This window comes from Silurus meridionalis, chromosome 13, assembly GCF_014805685.1.
Source record: "Silurus meridionalis isolate SWU-2019-XX chromosome 13, ASM1480568v1, whole genome shotgun sequence".
NCBI lineage: Eukaryota > Metazoa > Chordata > Actinopteri > Siluriformes > Siluridae > Silurus > Silurus meridionalis.
In genome coordinates, this window is record NC_060896.1 from 2,754,729 (window position 1) to 2,774,931 (window position 20,203).

General features: G+C 42.2%; 2 protein-coding genes across 5 annotated transcripts in view; one reads left to right on the plus strand and one right to left on the minus strand.

Annotated features, from left to right (window-relative positions):
* Window positions 1–597: 597 nt before the first annotated feature.
* Window positions 598–9,161, plus strand: ccnl1a (cyclin L1a). Of its 2 annotated transcripts, XM_046864570.1 has the most exons (11): window positions 674–1,076; window positions 1,473–1,547; window positions 2,018–2,127; window positions 4,285–4,405; window positions 4,645–4,709; window positions 6,430–6,529; window positions 7,297–7,401; window positions 7,530–7,671; window positions 7,753–7,864; window positions 7,942–8,040; window positions 8,320–9,161. In XM_046864570.1, the coding sequence occupies exons 1-11, from the start codon at window positions 825–827 to the stop codon at window positions 8,735–8,737; spliced, it is 1,599 nt and encodes a 532-aa protein (XP_046720526.1). In that variant the 5' UTR covers window positions 674–824; the 3' UTR covers window positions 8,738–9,161. The 2 variants fall into 2 exon arrangements, 1 of the variants encoding a protein (XP_046720526.1); XR_006927674.1 differs by lacking the exons at window positions 7,530–7,671; window positions 7,753–7,864; window positions 7,942–8,040; window positions 8,320–9,161 and adding an exon at window positions 4,948–4,961 and having other exon boundaries at window positions 598–1,076; window positions 7,297–7,345.
* A 6,696-nt stretch (window positions 9,162–15,857) lies between these two features.
* Window positions 15,858–20,203, minus strand: part of lekr1 (leucine, glutamate and lysine rich 1) — a 70,376-nt gene continuing 66,030 nt past the window's right edge. For all 3 annotated transcript variants that reach the window (XM_046865226.1, XM_046865228.1, XM_046865229.1), the window contains one exon: window positions 15,858–18,707. In XM_046865226.1, the coding sequence (XP_046721182.1) occupies window positions 18,393–18,707 (315 nt within the window). In that variant the 3' untranslated portion in view covers window positions 15,858–18,392. The remainder of the gene's footprint in view (window positions 18,708–20,203) is intronic.

The window sequence follows — 20,203 nt, forward strand, 5'->3', positions numbered from 1 at the left end:
TGTCGAGATCGTGAGAAACCAGAAAGAAAAAATATATATAAAGCATGGCTTCTTAGGACTTTCATACGAAATTAACTAAATGACTTAAACGTAAAGATCCGATTATTTTGATGCAAAAAATGAAAAAAACGCCATGATCGTGAGAAATGAATTGAGAGGAAAAAAGTCTCGATATAACAAAAGTTGTTTTTTCTTTGTCACAACTTAATTTTCTTATATTCTTGAGATAATAAATATTGTTTACTTAATTTTGTTAAGTAAACAATAGAAAGAAAGAAAGAAAGAAAGAAAGAAAGAAAGAAAGAAAGAAAGAAAGAAAGAAAGAAAGAAGAATATAAACAAACAAACAAACAAACAAATAAATAATGCATGTCCTCTTTGGACAAAAACAAGATCCGTTCGTTTTGATGAACGCGATTCAAAGAACCGATTCACTAAAATGATTCGGTCTTCCCATCAGTACTGTTCGCGGATGATTACATACGAAAGGTGATCCGGCCAACCCAAGAGTTCTTCTTGCCTTCCTGGAATCGACGTCATCGGGACTTCCGCTAATGACACGCATTCAGAAAAGCTAAATAAATCTACGTAATTACGAAAATCTTTCATTTCAGACGCTGCACAAACACGCACTCATGTGATTATTTTGTAATTATTGGTCAGGAAATTGATTTATTTTCCTGTAAAAGTGAGCAGGGAACTGGATCTATTTGTAACGCGGAGGGTTACTGGTGACGGTAAGGGTGCGAGGGGGTTCTGTGTTATGCGGCGTATGTCACAGCAGGGCTTTGCATTTTCGGCGACCGGGTTCGACTCGTGTTTCAATGGAGGCGACAATGGCGACAGCTCCGCTCCCTACCGCGCCGAACAGCGCTCCGGGAAGCGATGGCATTCTCATCGGCGACAAGGTTTATTCCGAAGTCTTCCTGACTATCGATAACTCGCTCATCCCGGAGGAAAAGCTCTCCCCGACGCCGTCGATGCTGGACGGCCTGGATTGGCACACCGAAACTGACCTCCGTATTCTCGGCTGCGAGCTCATACAATCAGCCGGGATACTCCTTCGTTTACCACAGGTGCGCAAAAATAAATGTGTAAAATACCCCTTTATTATTTAACTGAGACGAGATGAAGCACATATATTCGCCATTTCGTTTTTAGCTGAAGTAAAAAAAAAAAAAAGCCGCTAGCATGCTAGTTCCTGAGGTGATTAGCTCGGAATATGGTACAACAATTACAGTGAGGCTTTAAATAAAGATATTTAAATATTTTGAGTAATTATATTGTGCGCGATAAGAAATTAGATTTTATTTGCAATAATCCTCTTAATAAATTAAGGTTTTTAGGTTACCTGGCTTTATTTCAGCTCGTCAGACAAAAACAAAATGGCGGCCGGGGAATGGCGGCTTATGGCTAATCATAGCACCGGGATCGTCTCTGATTTTTAAAATGTTCTTATTTTTATTTTACAGGTGGCAATGGCGACCGGGCAAGTGCTGTTTCATCGGTTTTTTTACTCGAAGTCATTTGTGAAACACAGTTTTGAGGTAAGGAATGGATAAAACCTGTGAACAACATCGCGTTCTTAGCTAGCTAGGCCCTGGGTGCGCGCTCACGTGTGCGCGGGCACGAGTGCGTAGCTACAACGTTCGTACTGGCGGCCATGTTGTTAAGTTCAAAGGGATTTCTTTTTGTGTGTGGTTGTAAATTGTTTTAAAGTAGCATGACGTAATAAAGGGCAAGCGGCGTAGTTGTGACGTCATCGCATCGATCTAATTGTATCGTTTTGTAACATCAGACTCTTTATTTACCCTTTTTCATGGCTTTACAACATGTCCTCCAAGTAGAAAAACACTCGAGTAGACTGGTCAACTTCTGAAGCATATTTTTTGTTTGTCAATTTTTTTTCCTGCATGAAATAAAATAATAATAAAACCATTTATTGTACTAGTATTTTTTTATGTAATTGCATATAAAGATTGTGACACTCACGATGCAATATTTTTCCCCTGTTCAGATTGTCGCTATGGCCTGTGTCAATCTGGCCTCAAAGATCGAAGAAGCCCCACGTCGCATAAGGGACGTGATCAACGTCTTTCATTATTTGAGGCAGATTAGAGGAAAAAGGTAAGCGTGCAGTCGTGCTCTTGATCAATTTGCTGTAACTGTTTCCTGTTTTTTTTTTTTTTTTTGTTTTGTTTTGTTTTTCCTTCGTGCCAGCAAAACCTTTCACCTCGACAGAGTTGTCTTTGTTTAACATGTAACATCATCACTTTAGAGAATCAGGTATACTTTAAAACCTGCTAACCGTGTTTAGTCTGTCTGCTGCTGATTTTGTTTTGTTTATTATTATTTTTAGCTATTTCCCTATTTGAGTGCCATTTTGTTTGATTTTTCTGTACTCTAAACCATTTTAAGGCTTTTCAGTTTCATCATCTGTCATAAATGGTAGTAAGACCGAGATAATCGTCTGCTTACCTGCACACGTAAAAACAAAAAAAACCCTGCATCCTAACCATTTAGTCATAACTGTGAGCTTCATGATTGATTGGATTTGAAGAAACGTTATTAGTGGGGAGGAGGGAGGGAAGGAGGGAGGGTGGTGGTTAATAGGGCTGTTCAGCTGAATAAAGACTGTGGTATTAACTTGAATTCTCTTTTCCCTTGCAACCAACTAACAGCGACCAGCTACATTTACCAAAGCCTGGGTGATGTGGAATGGTACGTAGAGCTGAAGCAGTCGGCATGGCAACAGTGCGAGTGAGGCGTGGCTCTCCCCCCGCTCCCCCGGGAGGCGCCAGTGCTCTGAACGCGCTCACTGGGAGACTCGGGGACCACAAAAAGGTTGGCCGCTGGTCCCGCAGCGTCTGGCTCACTCCTGTAGCTCAGTTTAAGGTTGTGGTCTCTTAACGCAGGTGATGATGCTCTGTTTGTAGTAGCAACGAGACAAGACCGAGAAACACCTCCGACATCACAGCTTTCACAGAAAACACACCTTACAGCAGGGACATTTCATTTAGCTTCCAACCGATAGGCTTCTCAGGGCAACCGTTTTAATTTAGCACCACAGTATGAACACTGCACTTTTTTCTTCTGGAGTTCATCTTTAATATCAGGGCAGAGCTTCACGCTGTTATGATGTTCAACAGTAATGAAGTGAATCGCATTTCAGCACAATAACGGGTGCTAGATCATATAATGCTAATATACATGATTCATAATGCTACATTTTTAATTAATTTTTTTTATGATTACTGAAACTGAGATTCGAGTTTATATGTAATTTTATCTCTCTCTCTCTAGAAAAGTAGATCTATATTGTAGTCCGAAGTTCAGCTTCGTCAGCGAGCACCTCTTCATAGTATTCCATTGATTAGTTGTAGTGACCAAGATGTTGGATCAGAAAGTCAAGAGTTCGAATCCCAGCATCACCAGGGCCCATGAGTACAGGGCTTAACCCTCACCTGCACATGTGTATAAATAAGAGAATTAAGTCGTTCTGGATCAGAGCATTTGAGGCAAATTATTTAGAGTTAAAATTGTGTACTTTTGTCTGTTTAGCTACTTACACCCTCATATATGGATAGTGTTTTTTTTTTTTATTATTTATTTATTTTTTTTTTTTTTATATGTATGAATGAGAGAGAGACACACTAGATATTTCGCCGTTTGTTTGCGTTACACATTCGACCTGTCGCACATCTTTTCAGCTCGCCCTCACGTTAGGATTCTTTACAGCGACTGTGATGTAGATTTTTGTGATGCATTTTTCTTTCTCTTCTACCTGTTCACTGTTACATACGAGTGTTTAATCTCTGAACACTTTAGTACTCTTTTCCAGATGGCACAAAAGTGAAAACGAGTCCAAGTCTTCTAAATATAAGCTCAATTTCATTCACTGTTCCTGTGAAAATGATGTTTAAATGGCTTTTTATTTTGTGTGTCTCTTCTGGTCGAAATGTTTCCCTTTTACATAGGGCTTCAGAAGGTGTGCTGTTTTTGGAAAAGCTGTGATGTAAGAGGAAAATTGTTTTAGATTTTTGCGTGTCTGTCACTTGTGGTAGGACTAACAATCTTCTACTGAAATTACAGGACTCAAAAAAAAAAAAAAAAAAAAAAACCAGGGACAAGGAAATGGGCCTGTTGCCTTTAGTTGGTTGGAAAAGGGAAAAAAGTTACCTTTTAGTTTAAACTGAAACAAGCAAAAAGGCACTCTGGCTTTTTTTTTTTTGAGACATAGTTGGGTTGGGAAAGCAACCGTATTTTTATTCCTTTATGAATCAGGAGTGCAAGCCCATTGATACTTGATCAGAACTACATAAACACCAAAAACCAGGTGATCAAAGCTGAACGACGTGTGCTGAAGGAGCTGGGATTCTGCGTCCATGTCAAGCATCCACACAAGGTGAGTCCCGCATGTCTTCAGTGTTTTTCCTTCTTCACGCTACTAAAATACACACAACTGCACGTTTGCTTGATCTTTAAACAATGCAGAGACGTTGACAGGGACACAGACGTCAGTGCATGCCCACATTCTTCACATTGACGCAGGTTGGGTCAGGAACTGACTCGCTTGTGGTGGCACACCTGTGCCTTCAAACCGCTCTTTACCATTACATAACCCGTGCTGTCGTCCGGTTTCAGATCATCGTCATGTACCTGCAAGTTCTCGAGTGCGAGAAGAACCAAACGCTGGTCCAGACTGCATGGTGAGTTTTTAAACACGTGTACTACTCAGAGTTTGTTGTGTAGTCAGCACTTAACCCTTTGCTCTATACAAAGTCTTTTTTTTTTTTCCTTGATGGAATTTATTTATTTTCTTTTTGTCTTCACTCATTTTTCTTTGATTTTCACCGAAAAAAAAATTATTTAATTTCAGTAAAAAAAAAAAAAAAAACCGGAGATCTCAGTTTAACTTTGTCCTTTCTCTCTACTCTTTAATTAAAGGGTAGTCCATGATGGTAAGTGTCATAAAGAACCTCTGAACTCTGCTCCTCCAACCACATGACCCCAGGAATCTGCCCCCCCCTCCCATTGGCTGCCCGTCTTGAGACGGCCAATCCAGTGAGAGCTCTCTGCCTGAGAATCACTGAAGGGGGCCTTTTCCAGCTGGCAGCAGCATCTTGTTTCTTGGGGTTGTCCTAAAGGATTTGTATTTTCTGTGTTATGCTACAAGATTATTTCCTTTTATTATTATTTAGTATTAATTCCACATTTATAACTGACGTTTACCAGCTAAGAAATTAGGTATTGAACAGTTGGATTTTTTTTTTTTTTTTCTGCGTTACCTACTTGCTTATGTATTGTGTGTTCACACTGATGTGGTTTTAAGAAATGTGTCTTCCAGGGATCATCCTGTTTCAAGCATCCGATTCCCTTTTCCGTCATCCCGTCCGGTCGCGAGCTTCAGGATTTAAATGTTTTAGGGTTTAAAGAAGAAATTCACCCCGAACAACTCTGATGAACAGCTGATAGAAGACGTGTTGGATGTTCATCTGTAACTCGAGAACGATGCGGCGGCACTTTAATCTTCCTCCTTCACGTGAACACTCTGCTCACAACTTTTTTCAAAGCTTCAATGCTCGATCGCTGTGAAGTTCGGCCTCTGCTGTAGTGTGTAGCTGCATTGCATTATTGGAAATTTATTAATCTGCACGTTAGAAAATGAGTTGTTTCAGGGTGAACTTTTCCTTTAAGACCCTGGATGTTAGTGCCAGGCATATTCCATTCTGAATTCGTCGTTTTTGGTCTTCATTAATGCCATATGAGGATCAGGTCGAGCATTTTGCGAACATCTTTAATCTCCAGCGAGCGCAGTGTAATCTCTGGGGGCTATTGGACCCGAGCCGTTGCAGGTCCTCACTTCATGCGCAGGCTGTCGCGTGTCGAGTTGCATGGCAATATCAGTGTTGTGTGTTCTGCAGCCACCAGCTTCTTCTGTTTACCCAATTTCGCATGCTTGACCTCATCATTTGCATTCGTCCAAAAGCAGCTCGTTCTAAGGTGAAGCGGCATTTAAAAAAAACGGGTTGTATGCTTTGATCATCTCTTGGAATTAAATTACCTGATTTACATAACCCCTCTTTGCATGTGCAGAGGAGTAAAAATCATGTAAATCTATTTAATTTTTCTCCTTCCCTCCTCAGGCGAGGTCAACTTTATGATTAACGCCTGTGTCCTGGAAGTCACATGACCCGTCCCAGTGTGAACACACACTCATTCCTTTGCATGTATGCAAGTGTTCAGACAATTAGGACTGAGAGAGGCAGAGATGGAGGGAGGGAAATGGACAAAGCTAAAAACGAGTCTCCTTTAAAAAAAAAAAAAAACACCAAGCATCATTGACGTGGGACATGGGTGGGTGGGGTTTTGTCTTAGACTGGAGCTCAGGGAGACGTCTGCAATGTTGTTTCACCTTTTGTGTTGCAGGAACTACATGAACGACAGCCTGCGAACTAACGTGTTTGTGCGGTTCCAAGTCGAGACCATCGCCTGCGCCTGCATTTATCTCGCAGCTCGAGCGCTGCAGGTGGGCCATTCGCATGATCGCTTTCTAATGCGTTGTGGTTTTGGGTTTCTGTAAACGAGACGCCAGTGTTCACAGCACGGAACCTATTGAGTGTAGTTTCAGTATGCAAATGTAGGATATTAAACACTGGTTTACCAGGGGCTGGGGATCGCTTTGGCAATTTCAAGTCATTGGTTTTTTTACATAAAGGGAAGTCTACTTAAAATTTCTTTATTAAAATCAGCCGGCTTGTTCAGTGAAATCCACATGACCTCATCGTTAAATAGTGGACTTTTGATTACGAAGGCCATGAGTTCAAATCCCATCGCCACTGCTGGGCCCTTGAGCAAGTACCTTAACAACCATCTGCTCACTAGTATGAATGATGGAGTTCCTACAGTGGTTCTTCTACAAAAATACGTTGCCCCCTTTTTTATTTATATATATATATATATATATATATATATATATATATATGTATGTTAACATTTAAAAATAAATGTATCAAAGGCTAGGTCTACACAGACCTGGATAAATTTCAAAATGTCAAATCAGCCATGGTCTTGTGTTAAACCCCCGTCATTATTTAGTAATCTGCAGTACATTAATATATGCGTTTGTGTTACAGTTGGAATTTAAAATCTTTATTTCAGATGTTAAATATTGTCTTTAAAATCTTTATGGAAGCCTGGAAACGTATGAAATTTTAATATGAAAAATGTGAAGGAAGCCTGGATTGATTGAATGTAGCACTTTCTAACTCTCATCTCAATGTCCTCAACTCTCAGATTCCTCTGCCGACTCAGCCGCACTGGTATCTCCTGTTTGGTGCCACAGATGAGGATATCAAGGACATCTGTATCACTACCCTGAAGCTGTACACAAGAAAGAAGGTAGCCTTTTTTTAAACCTCTGACTTTGTCCTGACCTTCAGTTTGATAATGATGGAAGTCCACATGTCGGAAGTTGTCGTTTATCACGCCGTGTATTGCTCATATCCTGTTTTGTGTTCTGCTTTCAGCCAAACTACGACTTCCTGGAGAGGGAGGTGGAGAAGAGGAAGATGGCTTTGCAGGAAGCGAAGCTGAAGGCCAAAGGGCTGAACCCGGACGGAACTCCGGCGCTGTCCACGCTGGGTGGCTTTTCTCCCGCGTCCAAACCGAGTACGCCCCTTTGTCGTTTTCCTTTCCACGCGTTTTCGGGGTCGACGTTGCGTTCGATCGCTTATGATGTTCGTCCTGCAGGTTCTCCCAGTGTGATGATGACGGATGAGAAATCTCCCAACCCTCAGACGCTGAAAGCGGTGAAGAAGGAAGCCGAAGATCGGGCACAAGGCTCCAAGAGTCCTCACAACGGGTGAGTGTGTGGAAAATGTGTTACCTTTAAGGTCCTTTTAAAAAATTATTGATTAATTACAACCCGCTTTCTCACAGTCTCAGGAAGGAGAGTAAACTGGGACGGAACAGTCGGAGCGGGAGCCATTCTCGCTCGAGGACACGCTCGAGGTCCAGGTCGCGCTCTCCAAGACGACAGTGAGTACCGTAACAGGGTTTCCATGGAGTCTTAGAAAGTCTAAAGTTTATAAATACTAATTTTAGGCTTTAGAAAGTCTTAGATTTATTGTTCTAGACGGTAAACAATTACAAACAGGAGAATCGATGTTCGTGTAACGCTGCCTCTTAAACTCATTGAAATGTTCCTGCAGTACTTTTTTTTTTTTTTGATTAGTTTCATGGTGGTGTAGTTCTTTTTCACTTTCTCTGTTGTGACCTGTTTTAAATATGCACATATATATTTCCTTTCTCTTCCAGCTACAACAGCAGACGCAGCCGCTCGGGTACGTACAGCTCACGCTCACGCAGTCGATCTCACAGCCGCAGCCCGTCTCCACGGCGACACTCCAACCACGCCGCCCCGTCTCCTCTCCTGCCGCATCTCAAAGCCAAACAGCGCTCCGACGACCTGAAGCTCCACTCTCGCCACAGTCACAAGAGGAAGCGCTCGCGATCCGGCAGCAAGCCGAGAGAGCGTGAGAGGGAGAGGGAACGCGAGAGGGAGCGCGAGCGCACCTCATCCGACCTGACGTCTAAAAAACACCGGCACGAGCGCGGCGGCGGGAGCGGCGCCCACCATAGAGACCACCGCGAACGGTCACGCTCATACGAACGCTCGCACAAGAGCAAACACCACAGCAGCAGCCACTCGAGCCACAGCCGCCACCGCCGCTGACTCCGCCCATCACCGTATATTCCCTCGTTTTACATTTTATTCTTTTTTTCTTTTCTCCTTTGTCTCGGCAAACCTTTTAGTTAAAATGTAAAAATGAAGGACCGCTCCATATTTACAGTGTAAAGACTTGAGAAAAAAAATAACGTATTGCAGAGAATGCTTTGATTTATAAAAGCAGCCTTTTGTTGACCATTGGAGGTGTGGACGTCGCTAATTTAATACGGAATCGTTCAGGAAAGACAGAGACTTCATATTACGTATATTTACAGAGGACGTTTGCTCTACAGGTGGAATAGACCATATTTTTTTACAGGGAGACGCAGACTTTCATTCTCTTCAGTCGTGGTGAATTTGTTACACTGGTTTTAGTCTGCACATGTTCATCTTGAATTTTTACTTAATAAAAAAAAGTGACTTATTCTGACACAGGTGGCGTTCTGTCTTTACATGAACACCTCACAAATCACAAATAAAACCATCCAATGTGTGAGGACACACCAGTCCTGAAGTTCATTACATCTATGAAGTGGTGGCAACGTTTTCAGACACGCTCTCTTTATTTACTATCGCCTTCAAAACAGTTCCCTCGTGCAGCAATGCAGCGCCCCCCAGCGTTCACCTCTGGAAGTGCTCTTTTCCGAAGCACGTCTAGCACCTTCTAAGATTCACGCAGGATCTTCATCTTCGGGAAGAGGGTAAAGTCCATGAGAGCCAAATCTGGCGATTGGTGTGGGTGCGGAGTTGAGATTGTTTCCGGCGAGAGACTCACGTGTGATGAGAGCTCAGTGATGTCGCACACGTGAGAATGGCAGATGTGGTCTTAATAGCAGCAGCTGCACAACTCCTAATGTGGATGCGGCACATTGTCTAAAAAGGTCAGTGCTCCCTGTGACTCTGCGTGCAGCCTCATGCTGCCATCTGCTGGTGTGTTACAAAACTAGTGTTGCGCCTCATCACCAGAGGAGGGAAATAATGAAGTACAAATACTGAGTTATTGTACTTAAGTAGATTTTTCTGGTCTCAGTTCTTTACTACACGGTTTATTTTTTTGGTTACATGATCGATGGTTTTTTCCTTCTGCGTTTTCGATCCACTGCTGTATCATTTCCTGTCTCTTACAAACCACAGACCACAAACTTAGTTTATGAATCTCCCAATGAGAAGGCAGTAAGAAGTCTGGGGTTAATGTGGATGAGACAGAGGGAGTCATGACTGAGAACAGAGACTTACCTGATCATCAGCTTTTTGAGCATCCTATTCCACATTTAGTCTCGATTTGCTCTTATAATTCCCACCACTCTTCTGGGAAGATGTTCCACTAGATATTTGGAGTGAGCATGTGGACATTTCATAAGCCAGTAAAGTCTGGTAGTGATGTAGCTGAGACGGTGAGGAGGCCTGGGTTGCAGTCAGTGTTCACATTCATCCCAAAAATGTTTAGTAGGGCTGAAATCAGAACTACGTAGCAGGAGATCTTCCACTCCATACCATGTAAAGCAGATCTTCTCTTAAGTGATTGTAGCCTTAACCTGATTTACCAGCAGAGGGCGCCAGTGCACCACAACGCTGCTTATTATTTGTTACTGTTCTTTTGAGATCAGCTCTCCTCTGATTGGCTCCTGCTGTGCCGAATGACGTCATCCTCAACCGCTGACCCGCGCAGTGAGAACGTTATCAGATGTACGCTTCGGTCTCAGCTTTGTGTTACAGGGAAGCGTTTCGTACCAAAGCGCCGGGTTCCCTGCCGCCAATATATTCCTCAAATATTAGTGATTAGATACACAATATAGGGCTAAAAATATTAGGACACCCATATGTGGTTCTTCACCAAAATGTTGGAGGAACACGATTGTATCTGATCGTCTTTAGATGCTTGACATTTTCCCTTCACTTGAAACAAGAGACCCAAACCCGTTCCAGCATGACCCAAAGTGCATAAAGCCAGCTCCATGAAGATCTGCTTTCCATAGGTTGGAAGAAGTGGAAGATCTCCTGCTATAGATCTCAGATCTTGACCCTATTGCGATGAATCCCTCCTTCACCTCACCCATATCAGTACTTCACCCTGGAAATCTAGTGAAACATCTTCCCAGAAGAGTGGAGCAGCAAACTGGGGACTCGATGTGGAACAGGACGTTCAAGAAGCACGTACCGATCTTGTGCTCAGGTGTCTGCACGGGAGCTTATTAGCAGGAGTGTTGGAGATTTTTCCAGCCGATCTGTTTGAGGAGATCGAATACATTTCGAAGACACGGAAGTCGTTGGCGGGAGTGAAAAAAAAAAAAGTGTGATGATCAGAGTGTTCCTAAGAGCTCGCACGTCTCTCATTCCTCTCCAGTGGTGCTCCTACACTCGAACATCTGGCTGCTATTTACTCTCCCACACACACACACACACACACACACACACAGAGCGCTCATGTTTTCATTTAAATGCTTATCTCTCTTTACTTTTCTCTCCATCTGTGGTTACGCGGCATTCCGACTGCCGGCAGCCGCGACTGACCTCCGATGATCCCTCCTTCGCTCGTTACGATCCAACATCTTGATCTTTCCTCCTTCTTCTCCGTCTTCCCACCGCTCACCTGCTCCCACTCGTTTAACAGGAGGCTGGTGGGAGGCCATCGCTCCTGCTGCCCTGTACGTCGATCTACCGTTTCCTCCTCCTCCTCCTCGTCTTCCTCCTCCTCCGCCGGGTCAGAGAACAAGAACACAACAAGCACTAGAAAACCTCGGTGTTCCACATGATGCTCTTCATCCTTCTCACTGTCTTTGTGGGCCTTGGGACACCCACATGAGCTTTTATTCGCATCGCAGATCCTTTGTTCCAGCACACAAATCTCGCAGACACGTAGCGAAGAGAAAGAGCAAAGAGTCGGAACATTCCGGTGTGAAATCGATCTAAAACATAACTGAAACACACCAAAAAAAACAGCACTCTGCTGGATTGGATTCGGATCAGACACAATGATCTGGGGTTGATTGGTCCGGTGTACCGTTGTACTCCGTCTAATACGTTTCCATAGCAACAGCCCATGCTCAGGGATGTCCACGGTAAGCGCACAGGAACTTTGTTTGTTTGTTTATATGTTTTCGTTAGTAGACGTTCACCTTTGATAAAATGTTTTCAGCACCATGCACGAAACCGCACTGTGTCACCAAAAGCATCGGGACACCCGACTTTCCAATGCGGTTTTTCCTCAAACGGTTTCGCTACAGGATTTTCCGTACACGTTTATCGAATGCAATCGTCGTTTTACGCGCGAACCGTATCAAGAGGCGGACCGCGAGTTTGTTTAGTCTCCGCCTCGTGTCACTGCCGATACTCGAGCCGTACCGAGTCAACACGCATGTGCGGAAACTCGGCGCCAAATCCTGACATCGCCAACGTTTTGACGACAGTCTACAGGCATGGATTCTTTTGTGTTTCATGTTCGGCTTTAAGAATTTCAGAAAATTCCACATTTTAAATAAAGTAACTGAACCAATAAATAACGTTTTTGTTACATTTTGCTGAAATAAATCGAAAAACGTCTTTTTAATAAATGAAATGTAAAAAACACACGTCTTTATGACCCAAACGGAGTCTAACAATGAAAATATTAACATTTTTCAATTTATTTAATTTTAAGATCATCAATTTAAATTGCACCAATTTTATGGATTAATCGATTTAATCGTAAAAAAAAAAGTGTGTTGAATTAATTCGATTTATTCTAATTTTAAGATTTTTATAAATTTTTTTTAACCATTTTTATTTAAAATTGTTTTGAAAATTTTTTTTAAATTGTTGATTAGATTGGATTTCACTTTATTGTCATTGTACAAGGTACATGTTCAGAGCCGACGAAATGCAGTTCGCATCTAATCAAAAGTGCAACGTGGAACATATACAGTAGTAATATACAATATACACCATCATGTTTACACACTTGTGGAAGATCTCCTGCTATAGAGCTCCATCCTATTGAACATCTCACCTTCTAACCTATATCAGTACCTGTCTTTACCTAAACCCTTGTGGCTGAACGGATCTCCACACGAATCTCCACAAAATCTAGTGGAACATCTTCCCAGAAGAGTGGAGAATCTTACAACAACAAACGGGGAGTAAATGTGGAACATGATGTTCAAAAAGAAGCAAATCTTCTAGTCAGGCATCCATAAACTTTTGGCTGTACAGTGTACGATACTCAACATGAGGTGTAACTCTAAATAGATAAAAACTACTACTATAATTAGAATATTGCTATAATATGAAAGGAATGAAACACAGTCATGGAACTGGCGCACGCACGCACGCACACACACGCACACACAAACGTTCATCAAAAGGGAAAAGAATCTCTCTCACCTTTGGCATTATTCCATTTCCCTGATTATACACACACACACACACACACACACACACACACACACACACACACACACAGCATTAACTGTCTGCTGGGTGTTCATGGGTGTGTGAGCAGGAGGAATGAAGGAATGCTGCTTAATCACACACACACACATACACACACACACACACACACTTCTCATCTCTCCTGACGTATGTACATTCCAGCTCGACAATGATCCTTATTTATATGAAGGGTGTGTAGGCCTGCACTTTGGTGCATGTGTGTTTTGTGTGTGTGTGTGTGTGTGTACACACTTGTGCACCCCTCCAGTCATTTTTCACATCGTCTTACATGACTATAAATCAGTCTCATCAGAGCTCGTACCAGAGCTGGACCTTCCTGGACAAAGTGTGCTTCTGTATATACACACACACACACACACACACACACACACACACACACACACACACAGACAGGTGTCGGAGGGGTTCCTGTTCTTTCTGCATGCTCACACATATACAGCGATGTGATTAGAACAATGATTGTGTGATGCCAGTTCCTGCTACAGTTCCTGTTGTTGGAGGAACCACCAGGAAACGAGCGAACACTTGTACAGTAAAAGTGTGAATCCGAACAGGAGAAATTCGTCCTCGTGCATTTTCACTGATTGTAACCCAAACCGTAGTTTCCATCAGAAACACTGAAAGCGTGCAACGTCACACTGATAACACGACTAAACGTCTTGATCTCGTAGGACTCATCTTTCTCACGGTAACAAGACGTTCGTTGAAGCAAATTCTTACTTTTGAGAGATGAAGTAAGGATTTTAAGTAAAGTCCAGGCTTTTGCAAGAAATCCACTGTGTTTGTAGAAACTGTTTAGAGAAACGTGAACTTCCTGGTTTGCAAATATTATGGATGATTTGAGAAAAAGCAAAAAATACCCAGAAGGGGGGCAAATACTTTTTCACAGCACCGTTTATTCGCTTGCGTGGCCGTTGTGAAAAAGGTTGCGAGTTTAAACCCTGGGATTTCCTCCTTCTGCACAAAGCCAGCTCCATGTAGATCTGCTCTACATGGGTTGGAAGATCTTGAGTTCTCAGAAGAGAACTATGGAACAAGATGTTCAGAAATCACATACCAATCTTATGCTCAGGAGTCCACAAACTTTTGTCCACATAATGTATCTGCGTGTATGTATATTTTTTAAAAAGTAAGGTGTGTTTGGTACTGGAGGTTCTTCTAGGTGAGGTGGAGAACAAGCCTATGTTTTATGGGCAGTAATCGAGCCGTGATGAAGGTCACCACTGAAGCTGAGTCCCGAGGAAAAGTGTATGACATCACCGGGCAGGAAGTATGAACAGAACGCCATGGAGGAGCCACCGTTCTGGATTTATGTCATCAAGGTCAAAGCTCACACCTGCATCTGGTAATGCTTCTGATCTCCAAAAGTACAGGAACAGCAGACACTTTTATCCCTGTGGGGACTTTTTTCTTCTGAAATTTAGTTGGAGCAGAGAATTAATTATCTCATCAACAAATTGCAGCAATAAAAGGCTCTCAGGAAGATAGTGTGTGTGTGTGTGTGTGTGTGTGTGTGTGTGTGTGTGTGTGAGAGAGACAAAGGACACAACATTTAGTGAAATGACCTTCATCAAAGACGTACAGACACATCCACCCGGATACTGACTTCTGTGCTAATAATATTCATTAATGGAGGGGATTTCTAGGCTGTTTCTAGGAAGCCTCTATGTATGTCACACACACACACACACACACACACACACACACACACACACACACACACACACACATCTATCTATCTATCTATCTATCTATCTATCTATCTATCTATCTATCTATCTATCTATCTATCTATCTATCTATCTATCTAATATTAGCAACACTGTTAGCATTTAGCGGTTAGCGTTTTGTTAGCATTTCTAGCAACAGTTACTTCAGCTCTGAGGCAGTGTGACAGTGAATCTGCTCTGATATCAAAGTAAATAAAAATACATATAAATATATTTTTTATTGTTTGTATGTTTAATACCTGCATCCCTTAAGAGCAGTAATAGACAATGTGTGTGTGTGTGTGTGTGTGTGTGTGTGTGTGGTGGTGGTGAAGGTAAGTGAGTGTGAGATAGACCTTGTGCTAGCGTGTGTCTGGGGAGTACATGTGCAATAAAGACCTTGTAGAAGGTTCTTGTTTCATTGTGTGTGTGTGTGTGTGTGTGTGTGTGTGTGTGTGTGAGCACGCATAAATGTGCGTGTTAATGAAAGTGTTTGTGTAGCGAGGGAGGTGGGGAATGTTTAAATCTGTGGGTGGCTTGGGATCACTTGTCACGCTCTCTCCTTCCTGTTTCTCCATCACATTGTGTGTGTGTGTGTGTGTGTGTGTGTGTGTGTGTGCATGCAATTTATGTCTGTTTATGTGTATGTGTGCATGCTCTGTATATGTGTGTGTGTGTATATGTGCATGCTCTGTATGTGTGTGTGTGTGTGTGTGTGTGTGTGTGTGTGTGTGCATATATTAGTGCGTGTATGTGTGCATGCTCTGTATATGTGTGTGTGTATATATTAGTGTGTGTGTATATATGTGCATGCTCTGTATGTGTGTGTGTGTGTGTGTGTGTGTATATATATATATTAATGTGTGTATGTGCATGCTCTGCGTGTGTGTGTGTGTGTGTGTGTGTGTGTGTGTGTGTGTGTGCAATCACTTTATGTCTGTGTGTGTGTGTGTGTGTGTGTGTGTGTGGGTAGAGGCTTCTCATTAAATGCCGTCAGCTGTCTGAGAAAGAGTCTGTACCCAGCATCAGTATAAGTACTGCTGTGGACTTAAATATTGGCACCCCTGTTAAAATAGGAGCAATGAAAGCTGTAAAAATGTTCTTTATTGTTTAAAGTTTTGTCTCTTTCTTTAAAACAATATAAACAAAAATACTGCCTTAATAAACATCAAACAATGTAAATGTAAAAAATGTCATAAGAAAATGTTAACCCTATGTGTGCTATAAGTATTGCCACCCCAATGAAGTCATATGAGTAAACTATAAACTAATTTGAAGTCTGTTTTTATTGATATAATACATTTATTGGTACACCTGGTTGACTCGGAACAGGAAATAGTTCAACCATGACTTCCTGTTCCACAGGGGTACATCACAGTGCGTGTCGAAAGTGTGAAAACTACTATTGTTTATGTTTTTTCAGACACACGTGGATGTTCCTTTTGTTCCTATGTAACAAACTCGGTCATGTTACACTAAAAAAGATTATCCTTCCAAGCAAATCTTTAAAGGTTTATACCTTATATCCATTTAAATATATACTCCCTCAGCATGAAGAACAACTTCACACACTCTCAGCAACCCGGACAGTTGCCTCATTGAAAACTTGCCAGAGATGTTCTTCACTAGTTGGAGATTTCTTTCTTGTTCATCCCAGAGCAGTTCAGTAGGATTCAGGTGTGGTGACTGGGCAGGTCGTTCCATGATAGATATCACTCCAGACATCTTCGCTCTCTAAATCGGTTCTGATGATCTGCAGTCCAGACGGAACTGCATGGTGTATGGTAAAGTATGAAATGGTAGCCATGTTGGTTCTGGATTCCTTCCACCAATTAACCTATACGTAGATAATGAGTTCTTTATATTACTGTGGTCCCCAAACTACACATTTGAAACGGCCCTCTTAACTATGTAAATGTAATTTTAAATATATATTTTACTCAAATCTGTTTTTAATAATAAAGGTTGGCTTTCAAAATAAAATGTGCCTAGTTATTAATAGAGGTCGAGGCACCGACCTAGAAAAATCCATACCAATAGTTTTCCCAGTCCGCTGTCATTACGAGAGCGGCCTCTAGAGGTGAATCACTGACACCACGTCCTGTTTGCATTTACATGTGAGACTTCGCGCTGCACGGAGAGCGCTATATTATATATTTTTATTTATAATGTATTCATTAAATAATACATTTTATTTATGAATATATTCATATGTATTTCCTTTAGCACATTTTCATGATTCAGTTCTGTTGTTTGCGATGAAGTTCAGTACTATTTAAAATGGAGTGTTTTGTTATCCGGTATCCGTTTTAATCGGTTGATTTATCGGTTATCAGCGAATGCGATAAAACAGATATCGGTATCGGTTAAATCCACTATCGGTTGACCTCTAGTTATTGACGTAGCCTTATTATTTGCTAGATTCACCCACCACAATGTTTGATTTCAATAACAATGAACATGAATTTTTTTCATTATTGTAGTAATAATGCTCTTTTAATAAGCGATCGTTTAAAAAAAATTAAAAATAAACGAATGTAGCATTTGGAGGCAGAATAAATACATTAAAAATCATAATAAAATCTCCACAGTAACACTGGTAATCAATCAAGCCAGTCATTTTCTTAAAGACAGGACAGAGCCTTTTCTTAAAAACCTATAAAGGACAGGACAGAGCTACATGGACTTCATCCAAAAGCTAAGTTTTTTTGCCTGAGGTGACAGTTTGATGTCCGAGTCTATTGTATAGAAACAAGCGGAAAATACACATTTATCTTAAACACCAAAAAAGACGATGTTTCCACACTTTCCACATGTTTTCCCATGTTCTAGGGCACTGGTTTCTGCTGTGGTATTTCTGCCTTGCATTTTAAATCCAGCCATTTGAATTCCTCGATACTGATTCTGTTTCTGCTGCAAAACCATGTGTGAGAAGCGAAACTTTGTTTTACTTACACTTCCTTTTTTATGGAGCAAAAACACGGAAACCTCATCGTTAGCTGTTAATATCTGAGATTACCGCAAACTCGTTCTAGAAATTTGAAGTTACAGTTATGCCATTTATTTCTCACACATATTTTATTTACAATAAAAAAAATCATTATACAATTCATTAAAAATATATATTTTTTTGGAGCTCAAACCACAAATGAAATTCCATTGCTACACAATAACTACACCACCAATATATATACTGTGTACTGTATATATATATATATATATATACATAAAGTGAAGATGTGTGAAATCAATACAATTTGGCCAAAAGTTTGTGGACACCTGACCATAAGATTGGTATGTGCTTCTTTGCGAACATCCCATTCCACATTAAGTCTCCGTTTGCTCTTATAATAACCTCTGTTCTTCTGAGAAGATGTTCCACTACATTTTGTGGGGATTGCTGCTCATTCAGCCACCAGGGGGTGTCCCGGTACTTTTGAGCTGACCAAGTAGTGTAGCTCCAAAATTAATAGGGAGATATTACGTATACCATCAAGCTTCCCAAACACACCTGTAAGATCCCCTCAGCATTTGTCCTTCCTCCGCTGTGTCTGGGGGGACGGGGGGACGGGTCTCTGGGTGGTGAGTCGGGGCAGAGGGGGTAGCGGTTGGCGGGGGTTTCCGTGCCATGATGCCGTGTTATTGCCCCCAGGGTTGGAGTCCCGGCTGTGTCCCACGCTCAGACTGGGCAGGGAGGAAGACGCAGGGCTGCGGGGGACGGAGGAGTTCGGCGCCGTCTGTCTGACACCCAGCAGCTGCTCTCTCGTCAGGGACAGGGCGGCCGTCAGCTCGGCTCGCTCCTCACACTCGCGTCGCACTGTCTCCTGCAGCAGACGCACCTGTACACCCGACAGCAGGGGGAAACGCAGGGACCGAGATGGTCCTTCACTTTACACACAGATATGCAATTGATACAACCGGTCAATGAATATGCAAATTAGGAACTTTGAGGGACGTGTGGGTCAATGTTGGCATCATAATGATTGCTATGGTGTTGCTATGGTATTTCAACGGGTTGCTAGGGTGTTGCTATGTGTTTGCTATGTTATCCTAAATGGTCACTAGGATGTTGTTATAGTATTCCAGTCGGTTGATAGAATGTTGCTATGTGGTTGCTATGTTATCCAAGATAGTTCATCAGGTGTTGCTAGGTCGTTGCTATGCTATCCTCAATGGTTGTTAGAATGTTGCAAAGCTATTTTATTTGGTTGCTAGGTGGTTGTTACGTGATCCCAGATGGTTGCTAGGGTGTTGCAAAGCTATTTTGGTTGCTTGGTAGTTGTTACACTCTCGCAAACGGTTGCTAGAATGTTGCTATATGATTTCGTTGGGTTGCTAGGTGGTTGCTATGATATTCCAGATGTTAGCTGGAGTGTTGCAATGGCATTACTGTCAGTTTGTTTGTTGGGGTGTTGTACAGTTATTCTGGTTGGTTGCTGAATGGTTGCTATGCTCTCCCAGGCGTTTGCTAGGATGTTGCTATGACATTCAAACTGGTTGCCAGGGTGTTGCTAGGTGTTTGCTGAAGTGTTGTTAGCTGATTGCTGTTGTCATGGGTGTGCTTAGAGGTTGCCATGCGGTCCTAAGAGGTTGCTAGGTTGTAGCTAAGTAAATGCTTTGGAATATTAGATGGCTGCTAGCAGGTTGTTGCTATCACTTTCCCGGAAGTGAAATAATGTGGGTGGAGCAAATCATGTGGCCGCAGAACCAGTAAAACCGTGTGTGTGTGTGTGTGTGTGTGTGTGTGTGTGTGTGTATATATGTGTGTGTGTGTGTGTATTTCTTGCAAAATCAGTGTTAGGGCTCAGCTAGAGATACAGTGAGCCAGCCAGCTTTCACTTACACACAAACAAACACACACACATCCTTAAAACACACACACACACACACACACACACACACACACACACAATGACTGTAGGCGCCTCAGTGGTTCTCACATGGCCGTGCCAGCAAACACGTGCGTGCCACATTGGAGTGAAGGTAAAGCCTAGTGAGAAACAGCACCACCTCATGGCCACACTCAAGAACTGTGGGACAGAGAGGGTTAAAACCCACACACATATATACAGACACACACACACACACACACACACACACACACACACTCAGCTGCTCACACCTATCATGCACAATTACTGCTAATGCACAGAGTATATGTGCATGCTTGTTTTTGTGTGTGTGTGTGTGTGTGTGTGTGTGTGTGTGTGTGTGTGTGTGTCAGGGCTTTCCCAGCACTGTTAGGCATCCCATCCAGTACCGCTTCTCGCACAGCACTGATAAACATTTCCAGCTGCATATAATCACACACACACACACACACACACACACACAC

Bases quoted from the DNA above. Each gene is read 5' to 3' on its own strand.
- ccnl1a (XM_046864570.1), top strand. From the start codon at position 825: ATGGAGGCGACAATGGCGACAGCTCCGCTCCCTACCGCGCCGAACAGC. The intron at 4,406-4,644 runs GTGAGTCCCGCA...GTCCGGTTTCAG, and splicing joins ATGTCAAGCATCCACACAAG to ATCATCGTCATGTACCTGCA. The intron at 7,865-7,941 runs GTGAGTGTGTGG...GCTTTCTCACAG, and splicing joins TCCAAGAGTCCTCACAACGG to TCTCAGGAAGGAGAGTAAAC.